This window comes from Lutra lutra, chromosome 2, assembly GCF_902655055.1.
Source record: "Lutra lutra chromosome 2, mLutLut1.2, whole genome shotgun sequence".
NCBI classification, from domain to species: Eukaryota; Metazoa; Chordata; class Mammalia; order Carnivora; family Mustelidae; genus Lutra; species Lutra lutra.
In genome coordinates, this window is record NC_062279.1 from 1869109 (window position 1) to 1882013 (window position 12905).

Consider the following 12905-nt stretch of genomic DNA (forward strand, 5'->3'; position numbering starts at 1 on the left):
ATTCCTGCCCAGCAGGATGCAGTCCCTGGGGACTCGGGTGGCCTGCTCACAGGGTGAACAGCTAGAATGGTCTTGGGCGTTGTTTGGATCTGTTGCTAAGTTTTTGGTTTTATGAGACTAGTCACTGCAGGTTTCTGGTCATCAAGCACTTTCTCCTTTACTAAATCACGGCCCTGGTGGTTGTCCTACTAGTCCTCGTCCTGAGTCAGGAGCGAGGACCACCGAGTTGCCGTGCTGGTGACAGGGCTTGTCTGGACACGGCTGGGATTGTCAGCGCTCGTTCGGGCCTGGTCCAGGTGTCTGCGATGCTTGCTGGCCATGGTGGGAATGCTCACTCGTGCGCGCTTCCCGGGGGCAGGAATTGTGCTGTGCTGAGTTCTGGTCACGCAGTGCTGTGACGCAGGCTCTGATTTTCGGTTAGGAAGACTGCAGTTTCCAGGGATGGGAGTCCCACGCAATCAGCTTATGTTACAAATGGAATTGATTAGCTCACGTACCTCGGAAGCCCCAGAATGAACCTGGCTGGAGGCAGGGCTCGACCCAGGGGCCTCTCCTTCCATCTCCCAGGTTGTGCTCTGTGAGTTGGCTTCCTTTTCTTCAACTGAAGACAAGCCTTTCTTTGATTTCTGCCCCACTGAGGCAGGGCCCTTCCTCCTCCTGCGTCAGCTGGCAGGCTGCCATGTCCCGGCAGCCAGAGACCTGACCTGAGGCCGTGCTCTGCAGAACAAGGCACGGGGCATCTGGTGTCTTGGAACAGGCAGCTCACTGCCTGCTTCACCGGCCTGGGACTCTGGACTTGAAGAATAGCTCTTACGTAAAGCTTTTATTTGGGAAATTCCCGAGGAGTTTACGTGTTCCCATCACCTCCTGCTGAAGATTCACCCCCTCAAATTACAAAGATCGTAACTCCCCTAATAACGCCCGCGAAAGCGCAGGTGCCTGTGCACCTCTGTCTGCTTTATTCCCAGCATGGGGGACGGGGCCACCAGTTTCTAGGACCCCGTGGACGGTTGTCCTGAGCCACGGACGGGGCTCGGGAAGACGTGGAGGCTTCAGTCCACCCAGCATGGGGATGCCGCTGAAGTCACCTCCCTCGCAGTCAGCCCTAGCGACGGACCCAACGCTTCCAGAGACATCGGGCCTGGGCTCCCGGTGTGAGCCCGTGAGCCAGGTGCTGGTTCCAGTTCTGGCTCTGGCCCTTAGGAGCTGCGTGCTGGCGTCATCGTGCCATGTGGGTGAGGCTGCCCCCCTTTTCCTTTCCTCTGCTGCACAACGGAGCTCATGAGAGCAAGGCCCTATGCGTGTTTGTAAGGTCGCTCACCCAGCAGAACCATGCCTGGGGCAGCCCCACGCCCAGGATGGAGACATTAGCTATCGCATTCTCACTACCCCTGTGCAGTCAGGCCATGTCACAGCTCATCTGGTCTTTTAGAAACGTCCTTCGTGAAAACAGAATTCTAGATTACTGTTGGGTGGAATAAAGCCTAATCGGTGTCACTCGGTCTACCAAAGGGCAGCCACACTCATGTAATTACCCACAGACTCCGGCACCAGCTGCTCCGGGCGCTTCTGAACTCCACAGGATACACGGCGGGCCTGGGCTTCAGGGCCTCTTACTCTCCATGTCTCTCCCTGCTTGGAGCACATTACAGATCTCTTGCAGGCGGACTCCGCGGGCTCCACTTCCCACGCTTCTGAGACCCCACACGCCACTCACTTACCGTGGCCGGAGGTGTTACTGGGCCGCATTTCTGAATGAAGATGTATTTTGTGAATGACGCTTCCCGTGGCCAGCTCTGGCCTTGGAAATGCTGCTCCCGGCGTTTGGACGGTCCTCCTGCAAGTCTCTTCTGCACCGTGACGGGTACCCAGGGAAGGGGACCCGGGCCCTGAGGGTGAAGAGTGTCGGTCGGCCTGCAGCCTGGGCGCCCGCCCCACCCGCCTGCTCTGGGCCCCTCCGGACCTGCCCACTCATTGTAACGGGGGCCCAAAGACGAAATCATCTTGAAAAGCTGTGTTAGTATGAACAGCTGACGCATATCAACACATTCTGTAACCAAATAGAATTCCCGAGGCTCCCTGCAGGTTTCTGGGGCTCTACGAGGGCTCCTGCACTTACAGCTTTCTCTGTTCATGAACCTCATGCTGACGATTGGCTGTTTCCTGGGAGAATGGTGTCTTTCTGGTGTTGGGGAAGGTGCACGGTGGGCCTAGTGCAGGTGCCGTCCCCGGGGACTCCGGGCCTAACGGGGTGGATGGCGATGTGTGTGGAACAGGCTGGCTGGGATGCGGACGACATGGGAGAGGGACTCCTTACGAGCAACGAAATCTGCCACGTGTCGCAGAAGCTCAGATGCGTCTCCGGGTCTATAAACAAACACGTTTTTTCAAAAAGCCGACCATAAAAATTGAAAACCAAGAGTCTTTTAAGCAAACTATATTATAATGAAGCCTATTTAATTTTAAATAAACTAATATCCATGTTAGATACATAAATAATGTCCATCCTAGGAAATCATACAATCATTTTTAAAAATAGTCAAGAAATTCATGGAAAGAAACTTTAAAAACTCAGACCCCGGCGACTTGGGATTGTGGTGGTTTCTCTCCCGCTCCGTTATTGGCCTCATTCTGTCTCGCTTTTCAAACACAGCGGGCCAGATGTCAGCTTTGCGAGGTGTCCCCATCGACAGCTCTTCTCTAGGTCTGTGACGATTTACATGAAGACAACCTTGAGGGCTTAGGTTTTTATTCAGTCTAACGAGTCAGGTCAGCCAAAGAGCCAGGGAGTTCTGGGACCCTTTCTCAGGCCACAGAAAGAAATAAAATACTAGGTTGGTCCTCTGAGGTCCACCGTCTTGGGCGGTGCACAGACGTGTTAAATAAAGAACGAGCCTCCTAACAGCCGGTTCTCCGATTTTCTGACATCCGGGTTCACACACACGTATGCACGCGCACCCTTTGACCCTCTCGCCCGTCTCTCCCACCCCTGACTCGAACAATGTCTCTTCTTTGTATTTATGCGGTTTTTAGTAAGATATGTTAATACACCTTAGTTTTATCAGACCTTCCCCAGAATGACCTCGCGGACAGAGTGCCGCTGCCTCCCGGGGGCCATGTGCCCGGCGTTCCGGCCCATTGCCGCTCTCCCTTGCTGTGCTCTGGTGTTCATGTCCATGGCCACCTCGCTGGGCGTGGCGGCTGGGGACAGGGTGGACGGCCCAGAGACTGCATTGCAGCGGGGCCAGGCCACAGCTGAGTAAACACCAGAGCGAGTCTGTCCTGCTGGCTTCCTCTGCGACCCACATGCCCCAGTGGGCCAGGCATCCAGCTTGCTCAGCACTTCCTCCCCCCGCCTTTCCGTGCACCCTGGCCACGGCCTTCCGTGCAGTGGCTCTGCCACGGAAGCTGCCCTACAGGATTTCTGGAAAAGACAGAGGACAGGAGAGGCAGAGAGAATGCAAGGTTTTGCATTTCCAACTTGAAGACACGTCTGCTAAAATAATGGGAAAGCGTTTTTAGCAACCCAGCAGCAGGAGGCTCAGGGCGAGAAGGTAGACATGCTCAACTCCGAGCTTCTGCAAGGCTCAGGGGACCATCTTCAGAAGGACAGGCTCAGGGGACAGTGTTCGGAAGGACAGGCAGAAATCCGGAGACATTGGGGGAAGCTGATTAAGAACCGCCCATCTCGTTCGAGAGGCTAACACATCCTAGCTAGTAATGGAAAACGAAGCTGTGTTTGCTGTTTTTCTTGCTGGTATTCCCTTCGTTAGGAAGCTAGAACACAATTCGACTTTCCCCTCATGTTCATGGTAAGACTGCTAAGACCCCTTTCAGGCTGGGGTTTTGCCAGTTTAGGGAAGATTATATGTTATCATTCCCTTGCAGGTGCTCACATCTGCCTTACACATACTTTTTTTTGGTTTGGCTTTTCTTTGGCTGCATGTGGGCTATTTGGAAAACTGCTTCTCTGAGGTTTTTCAGAGGCTCGTTCTGAGAGCGAGGGGTTCAAACAGATTCCAGAGCTGAGCCTCCGAGGCCAAGTCCGCAGAAGTGTCTCTGCTCCTTTTCCAAATATTTGGTTTTTAAACCAACTGGAAAAGACTGTAGGAAAACTGTCACGTATTAGTAAAATTAGTAAGGTTCATTGTGCTTTCTCACTGAACGTCCTTTACATACACATCTCATTAGGCTGAAAATAGGAATTTGTTGACCTTTGACTGCCTTTTTTTACCCATAAAAAAGGGAGTTTTGTTTGGATCAACCAGATGTTTTTATTTTTTAAAAATAATTTTATTTTATTTTTCAGTGTTCCAAGATTCATTGTTTATGCACCACACCCAGCGCTCCGCGCAATCTATGCCCTCCTAAATACCCACCACCAGGCTCACCCATCCCCCCAACCCCTCCCCTCCAAACTCTGAGAAACCCGATGTTTTTAAAGCTCATTGCCTGAACCGGGTTCTCCTCCCTGACCTCACAAACAGGGCAGGAATAAGGAGAGAACACAATCCCTAAGTTGATCTCTTTATTTTCTTCATCCGACTCTCCAGCAGTGACGAGTCACAGTCCCCTTTCCCACCCACTGTGGGTCCCCTACTGTGGCACTGGTGGGGGAGTGTGGCAGACCCCACTGACACATGGTGACCCTGCTGCAGAGTGCACACTCAAACACCCTCTCTCTCTCTCCCACAAACAGGAACAAGAGTGTGCTGACACGGTCTGGAAACATCTGATGTTCCAACAAAGGAGGAGGCTCCGGACGGATGAGTGAGGAAGGCCGCTTCTGCAGGAATCCTGTTTTTCTAACACCCACCTGGCAAGTGATTTATGGACAACCCTCTCCCCCGGGGGGGGGTGAGCAGTGTGGATACAGACGTACCAGAGCTGCTGAAGTCGGACAGGAGACTAATAGAGACTAATCGAAATCCGGATCACAAATGAGTCTTAAAAATAAAAGCAAGCTCGGGGGTGCACTCCACAGGGAACGGAGTTCAAATCCCGGTTCTCAAGTTTAGAGGCAGCGGCCTTGGACGTGTTGGTCCTGGGATGCAGTGATGGGACTGATGGGATGAAAAGTAAAGTGATGAACGCTGGCCCAGGAAGAAAGGGCCTGCCCTGGTTTGGTAGCTCCGCGCTGCAGAGAAGGGGCTGCAGATCACCCGGAGGCCGTGGGCGCGTACCTGGGGGGAAGCATCGGTGCGCCGGCCTGGGGGACCAAGCCACGGAGACCCTGGCCCCGGGCTGGCCCACGCCGCGGTGCCTCCTTCAGAAATTCAGCTGAGACTGCACAGCGCTGACGCACTCCTCCTCGCGGCAGAGGGGAGCGGTGTGGGGGCCGAAGGAACTGTGCACACACAAGTGAAATCTGATCGCCGGCCAGGAAAAGCCCGTGAAGCTAGAGCCCCGGAGGCACGGGCGACCTTGCGCAGCCCGAGTCAGGGCGCGGTCATGGTGGGCTGCTGAGCGCGGGTTCGGCTGCGGCGGTGGCGCGAGCAAGCGTCCCCATGGAGAACCCGGTGCCCTCCTGCGCACTCTACCCCGGGGACGACCGCGGCCGCGGGGCCGAGGCCGGGGGCGCCTTTGCGCAGGGAGCGTGCGGCCAGGGCGGCGCACCCGCGGCTCCGGGAGAGGGCAGCCTGCAGCCGCCCGACGCGCAGACACCCTGCAGTCTCCGCGCGTCGCTGTGCTTCAGCTCCGGGGACGGCTCCCCGCCGCAGTCTCGCGCCTCCGCGGCGGAAGGCGCAGCGTCCTCCCCGCCCTCGCGTCGCAGCGGCCAGCGGGTGGTGGAGCGGCAGTGGGAGGTCGGCAGCGCCTGCGCCGCGTCCGCCGAGGAGCCCGGGGACCCAGCGCAGCGCGCGTCCCCGGAGGATTCTGTGTCCCCAGAAGAGCCCGCGTCCGCCGAGCAGCCCAGGGACCCAGCGCAGCGCGCGTCCCCGGAGGATTCTGTGTCCCCGGAAGAGCCCGCGTCCGCCGAGGAGCCCGGGGACCTAGCACAGCGTGCGTCCCCGGAAGAGCCCGCGTCTCCCGGGGAGCCCGTGTCCACCGAGGAGCCCACGTCCCTGGAAGAGCTCGTGTCTCCCGAGGAGCCCGTGTCCACCGAGGAGCCCACGTCGCTGGAAGAGCTCGTGTCCCCCGAGGAGCCCGTGTCCCCTGAGGAGCCCGGGGACCTCGCACCAGTGCCCCCGGGCGTCGGGCCGGCGCACGGGGAGCCTGACCTGGTCATCGAGGTGTCGGGCCGCCGGCTGCGGGCACACAAGGCGGTGCTGGCGGCTCGCAGCGACTACTTCCGCGCGCGCGCGTCCCGGGACGTGCTGCGGGTGCAGGGCGTGGGCTGGGCGGCGCTGCGGCTGCTCCTGGCCTACGCGTACAGCGGGCGCATGGCGGGCGTGCGACCCGACAACGTGGCTGAGGTGGTGGCGGGCGCGCGCCGCCTGCAGCTGCCCTGCGCCGTGCAGCGCGCCACCGACGCCGTGGCGCCGCAGCTGAGCCTGGCCAACTGCTACGAGGTGCTGAGCGCGGCCAAGCAGCAGCGGCTGTCCGAGCTGCGCGACGCCGCCTACCGCTTCATGAGCGACCACTACCTGGACGTGCTGCGCGAGCCCTCGGTGTTCGGGCGCCTGTCGGGTGCCGAGCGCGACCTGCTGCTGCGCCGCCGCCTGCGCGCCGGCCGGGCCCGCCTGCTGGCCGCCGCGCTCGGACCGGCCGGGGAGCGCGCCGACAGCCGCCCGCAGAGCCCGTCGGGGGATGCGGAGGGCCGGAGCGACGCCGCCGTCTACTACCTGCATGAGGTGGCCGGCGAGTGGCGCGAGCTGACGCGGCTGCCCGAGGGCGCGCCGGCGCGGGGCTGCGGTCTGTGCGTGCTCTACAACTACCTCTTCGTGGCCGGCGGCGTGGGGCCGGCGGGTCCCGACGGCCGCGCGCGCCCCTCGGACCAGGTCTTCTGCTACAACCCGGCCACCGAGCGCTGGAGCACCGTGCGGCCGCTGCGCCAGGCGCGCTCGCAGCTGCAGCTGCTGGCCCTGGACGGCCACCTGTACGCCGTGGGCGGTGAGTGCCTGCTCAGCGTGGAGCGCTACGACCCGCGCGCCGACCGCTGGGCCGCCGTGGCCCCGCTGCCCCGCGGCGCCTTCGCTGTGGCGCACGAAGCCACCACCTGCAATGGCGAGATCTACGTGTCCGGGGGCTCCCTCTTCTACCGCTTGCTCAAGTACGACCCGCGGCGCGACGAGTGGCAGGAGTGCCCGTGCAGCAGCAGTCGGGAGCGCTCCGCGGCCATGGTGGCCCTGGATGGCTTCATCTACCGCTTCGACCTGGGCGGGGGCCGTGGCGACTCGCAGGCGGCGGAGGCCAGAGGCGTCAGCGTGTTCCGCTACCACTGCCTGGCCAAGCAGTGGAGCCGCTGCGCCGCGCACCTGCGGCCCCCGGGCGCGCCGTCCAGCTTGCAGCCCTTCCGCTGCGTGGCGCTGGACGGCACCATTTACTGCGTGAGCCGCGCAGGCACCTGGCGCTTCGTGCCCCCGCAGGACAGCGAGCCGGGCGCGGACGTGGGCGCGGGCGAAGGCGGCAGTTTCGAGCCCGCGCCGCTCCGAGTCCCCTTGGACGCGCGAGGCGCGCTCTTCCCGTTCGTGCTCAACTTGCCGGAGAAGCCAGACCGAGGCGAGGAGGGTGCCGCGTAGGGCGGCCGGGGTCCACCTGGGCATCTCCCTCAGGGACGCCCCCGTGGGCGGAGATCCAACTGGAGGGGGCGGGGGGGGGCACGGTCCATGAGGCCCATTTAAACCCTTTGAAGTTGGAAGCTTGTCTCGGGGCCTTGAAGACTTTTTGCAATGCTGTTTTAAGGTCTGCTGCCCTATTCTGCATTCCCTTTTGCGCCGCTATGCTCGACGGGGTCAATGGCACAATATGTTAGGTGTGTGTAAAGAGGTGACCTTACAAATAGGGCATGGGATATTGGAGGGAGAAGGAGGAGGAAGTGGAAGATGACGCCTCAGGATCAGTGGGTGGGTCCCAGAGTGCCCGTTGGTTGTCCCGGGGTGCTCAGGGGCGCTTGAGCTCCTGAGTGGGATGGAGAGCATCGCAGACGGGAGTGTGCACAGTAGCTTCCTAACTGCGCCAGGAGAAGGCCCTGCACATAGCTCAGGGCCACCGCGCCCCCCGGGAGCCCCTGAAGTAGGCCACCGTGAGTTCTCTTGGCTTGAGGTTTACACTCATAACCCATACGCAGAGCTCTTAAAACTTCTTCTGCTTTAGTGAAAAGGCTCATGTCATCCTAGGTTCAAGTGTGGGTTGGGTTAGTTGCCGATGTTCCAAGCATGAAAGGTGGGATCTGTCCCTGTCTCCTGTCCAGCAAGCAGGGAAGGATTGCCCCTGCCCGCTGCGGATCCCACAGAATGGGCCTCACCCCCTCTCAAGGGCCACTCCATCTCACCTTTCAACCCAGAATGCTTACAGATTTTTGAGTTAAAGGGTGTTAATGATTATATCTGATGTCCTAGTAATGACTTACTTCAGAGAGCAGACCATGAGTAGCAAAAGCTGACCCCAAGGATGCTTGTCTGTTTTGAAAGGAATCTTCCTCAGGTGCCCTCTGCATGAGCAGCCACCTTCCTGTTCTCTAACGGGCTCAAAGAAACGGGTGCCCCTTCCCCTCGCCCCCAAGAAGAAGGTTGAAACCCCTCTCGGCACTTCTAAAGACGAACATGTAGGCACATTTGGAATCCACTAGTTACCGATGTTCGCAGGATGTATTAGGCCTTTCTGACGAGGGAGATTAATTTTTACAAGTATGGTGGCAGGAAGATGTGGCAGTGACAGGAAGTATACTGACATAAGACGGAGGTAATGTGTATTTATAATGTAAGTAGCAGGTAAACTACATTTTTTCTAATCAAATTCCAAAACCCTAATAGAATTAACATCAATTTCAGTACTTGGAGAGGTCACAAGCGTTAAAAAGAAACCAAGTGATTGCTCATTTGTTATTACATTTTACTTTCCAAACAGGTGTAGACAGAGTTTACTGTTTATTAAGAATTTAAGGGTAAAGTGTGTGCTCAGAAATAGAGGCAAACCGATCTGGATTCTGAATCAAGGCCATTTTAAAAAATTATAATAGGAAAAGTGCATGTTGACAGTCACGGGCACTTAACCAGAGGAAATCACGCACCCCCTTACTGCTTTTCCCTTCTTTCTCCAGTGGTGGGGGTTGACGTCTCTGAGGCAACAGTGGGTCATTGGGAAATAAGTTATGCTTTCTAAAGAGTCTGTGGTTATGGGAGTGACTGGTTAAGTGTGTTTGGAAATGACTAGCTTGCGTCATTATGCACGAGCCAGAGGAATGGAGTTTAGGATTTCTGTTAGAGTATCTTCTGGTGACCTGTGTGCTCACTCACGACTGCTCCTGAGCCAAGAAGGTATCTTGGCAGCCTGGTTCTTCATCTTAGAAAAGAAGGACAGACTTCGCCTTGCCTGGCCTTCCATAGGAGTAGAACGCGGAAACGGTAGCAGAAAGGGAAGTTAGAGCAAAAGGAAACAATGTTCTTTTAAAGAAATGTGCGCCTTGTGTCCTAGCACATTTCCCTCTAGAAAGTTATATTTATGCTAAAGCTTTTATATGAAATGGAACCAGGCCAATATTTTCATTCCTTAATTCTCAAATTCATGAAATACTATCACTGTGATTTTGCTCACGAAATCATTCCTGCGATGTTTGCTGTTTCAAAACAAAATGCTGTGGGAGTGAATTTCCGAAGCAGGCTCGTCCCTACAGGGGCACATGGGAAGTGCTGGCTGGCGGGTGCTGACAGCCTCAGCGTCCCGTGCCCAGCTGGAGTTCTGTGTGTTGTTTTATGATTTAATTTAACAAAGGCCGGCCCCAGACCTGGCATCACTCCTACGGGAACTGGCCTTGGAGTTCCAGGGTTTGCTGCAGTGGAATGCATGAGCAAGCCCAGGGAAACGCAAGGATAGGTGGGAGGACATAGAAGAGCGTGGATCTTATTTCTAAATACAAATACCTCCTAGAAACATGCCACTAGGATCAGTTTATTTTGCTTTTGGGCCAGTATTTGGAATTGTAACCACAAGGTTTGCAGCAGTCAGGCAAGCAGGTGGGGGCCGGGGCCACGATGTGGAGGACTGCGTGGTGCGGGGAGGGGCTGTTGGGGGGCATTCCCTGCCGAGACGTGCCCCTGATGGCTGATGCTCCAAGGAGGGGCCTTTGCATAGACAACGGGACGCTTCAGGCCTGCACCCAGCACCATGTAGGGATGCCTCACTGTTCTCATTCCGGGGTTGCTCGTTTTGCCGCAAACTCCTAAAGACTGATCTGTCAGAGGCCAGCGAGTCTGGTGTGTGTAGGACCACCCATAACTCTCACACAGGTGACCCCTGCACGCAGACATTTCCCATATGCGAACGAGCAGAGGGCTTGTCCGGGGAGACTGCCGTGGACAGAAAGGTCCGGCCTTTGGCTAGCCTACACCCTTTGTCCATGGAGGTTCACTTGAGCCACAGAGACACGGGGCTGGCCACGTCTTCTTCTACGTGTTTATTCTTGGTCTTGGGAACAACCTGAGCCCCGAGCGACCCTTGGCAGCTTTCAAGCTGGACTTGGGCCTTGCTGGTGGGGTTTCTGCGTCCCTGGGGGCCCTCTAAGAGGACACACAGACACCGTGGCTGCGCGTCTGCTGCGGTTCAAACTCTTACGTGTGCATTTTGCCGCAGACACTCAAGAAACGCAGCCGTCTGCCACATCTGCGCCATTTCTGGTGGCGTTGGTAATGCTGGCTCCTCGGGTGTGCTCTTGGGTAACTTCCTGTGAGCGATTCTCAAACGGCCTGTGTTTGAGGTCCTTGGCTGTATTTTCTAAAGCTGAGGTCCGTTGGGACCACAGCCCGCTGGAGCACCTGCAGGGCCGAAATGTCAGCCGATGGGCTGCTTGTGTTTTATTTTAGACGCTTCGCAGCTTATGAAATGTTGTAGTCGGGCATTAAAAAAATTTCACATTCTCACTTACCCTGTTCCTGGGCTGTGGTATTCATGAGAAGTGATGGGGCTGGGAAGGGAGACTGCACACGCTCCAGCCACACGCGCCTTTCTGCCCCTGCGCCCTGCACCTGCCAGCACGCACGGCCAGGCCCCCGCGCTCTGGTGCCGGGCGTGCCGCTGTGACGCGCGCCGGGACTCTGCTCGCGGGGAGCCGAAGTACAGGCTGGACACATCTCCTGGGAGGATTCAGCCCTCCACGGCTCTAACAAGCGTGAACAGAGTACAGGGGGGCATTGGGTAGAGACGCACCAGCCCTGCTCCCCGCAGGTTAGGCCCGTGGACGCTGTACGCGCAGGGAATGAGCTACCGCTTCGGTTTCTCGCGCCTGGGCGCAATTGCTGTGAAGCCTTGTCCGTGTCTGCTTATGCCACGATGAAATAAATCATTGGAAATGCTAGTGCTCCTGAATCTGTGCCGTAGTTGCTTGTCTGCCCCACACCCGCACCCCGACAGGCAGAGCGGAGCCCCGGGTGAGGTGCCCTCCCTTGGGAAACCAGAAGCGTCCTCACCTGGGCCGCGGAGATGCCAGCCCTGCCTGCCAGGCCTGCGCTGGCGGCTCCCCTCGGTGGGTGAGGGTATGATGACTCCTGAGGCTCCTTCCAGCCCCCACGTTTACGCTCGATGGTCTCTTCACACTTAGAAGGCGCCTGTCCATGCCTCCGCCCTCTCACCTGTCCCTTCCCCCTGCACATGGCGGCACGGGTTGGTTTCCATGCCGGCCACACCTCTGGGTCTCCACGGTCACTTACTCCTACAAAGGGAAGTCTGTAGACCCAAACATCTCTTACAGTTCGCACTCCCCAGGATCACGGGCCTGTGCCATTGTTAATTTGTAGGGGCTCTTTAAGAAATTATTTCTTTTCCTCTTAAAAATATTGTTTCATGGGGCGGGGGGCTGGGGGATGTAACTTAGGCTAGGGGGACGCAGGAGCTCCCCGACCCGAGCTTGCCATCTCTAGTTTTCTTATGGCTTTTTTTCCCTGCAAAAACAGAATTTAATCTGAACTTTTGCACAGCTGCAGTTCCCTCCCCCCACTCCCCCGCCCCGAGTTTTGGGATTTTGATAATAGATTGGAATGATTTTCTTGGCCTTTCACATCTTTTCAGTTAGATGTAATGCCACAAAACACAGGGGCTTTGCAGACGGAGGTGATGAACTTTATAACAAGTTGGGGCCCACGGAGGGTATGGGAAAAGCTCACATCGCTGGTCTGAGATTTTCGCCCTGTGAGGAAGGAGGATTTTCTTAAAACCACTTGCAGCAGATGAATTGACATCTGTGTTTGTGAAGGAGAGTTTTTGTGCTCAATTCTTCAGAGAGCACAGCGGCCACCAAGCGCCTTCCTTGGGGACCATTTTGCTGGTGGTTGGTGACCCTGCCCTTTGGCGCTAACAGGACATTGACCTGGGCACTGCGCTGTCCTAGACTGACCTGCTGGTTCCCGCAGACGCCCCCAAACATTCCAGCAACAGGGAGTGAGCAGCCGTGTCCCAAGGCAGTCCTGCTAGAAGCAGTCACTGGAGTGTGTCGGGGAGGGATCTGGCATTGACCGCTGATCACCGACGGCAGGTCATTAAACTCCATAAAGCTTTCCCCTGGCGCTGGCTGGCAAAGGTAGGACTAAGGCAGTGGCAGGACGTCGTCTGCGTCCATTCTGAGTTGCGGGTCTGTCCCCTGCTACTGGAACCTGTACGGACGCCCGACTCCACGAATGGTCACATTTCCGTACTTGCCAACCCGGGATTGCTGGCATCATCAACAATGCCATCGGAGCGCTGACGGGTCAGCCGTGCACACCCTGCCGCAGGCACCCCCGGGTCGGGGCTTCTCAGACCTCAGAGTCCGGGAAAGG

General features: G+C 57.3%; 1 protein-coding gene across 8 annotated transcripts in view; it reads left to right on the forward strand.

Moving 5' to 3' along the window:
- The window catches only part of KBTBD11 (kelch repeat and BTB domain containing 11), a 34229-nt gene extending 22775 nt beyond the window's left edge, over positions 1 to 11454 (forward strand). For 7 of the 8 annotated variants that reach the window (XM_047713533.1, XM_047713508.1, XM_047713522.1 and 4 more), the window contains exon 2: positions 4700 to 11454. In XM_047713533.1, coding sequence (XP_047569489.1) covers positions 5508 to 7679 — 2172 coding nt within the window. In that variant the 5' untranslated portion in view covers positions 4700 to 5507 and the 3' untranslated portion in view covers positions 7680 to 11454. Of the gene's footprint in view, positions 1 to 1306 lie in introns of those variants that run through there. The other variant, XM_047713558.1, reaches the window with a different exon arrangement.
- The last annotated feature ends 1451 nt before the right edge of the window (positions 11455 to 12905 follow it).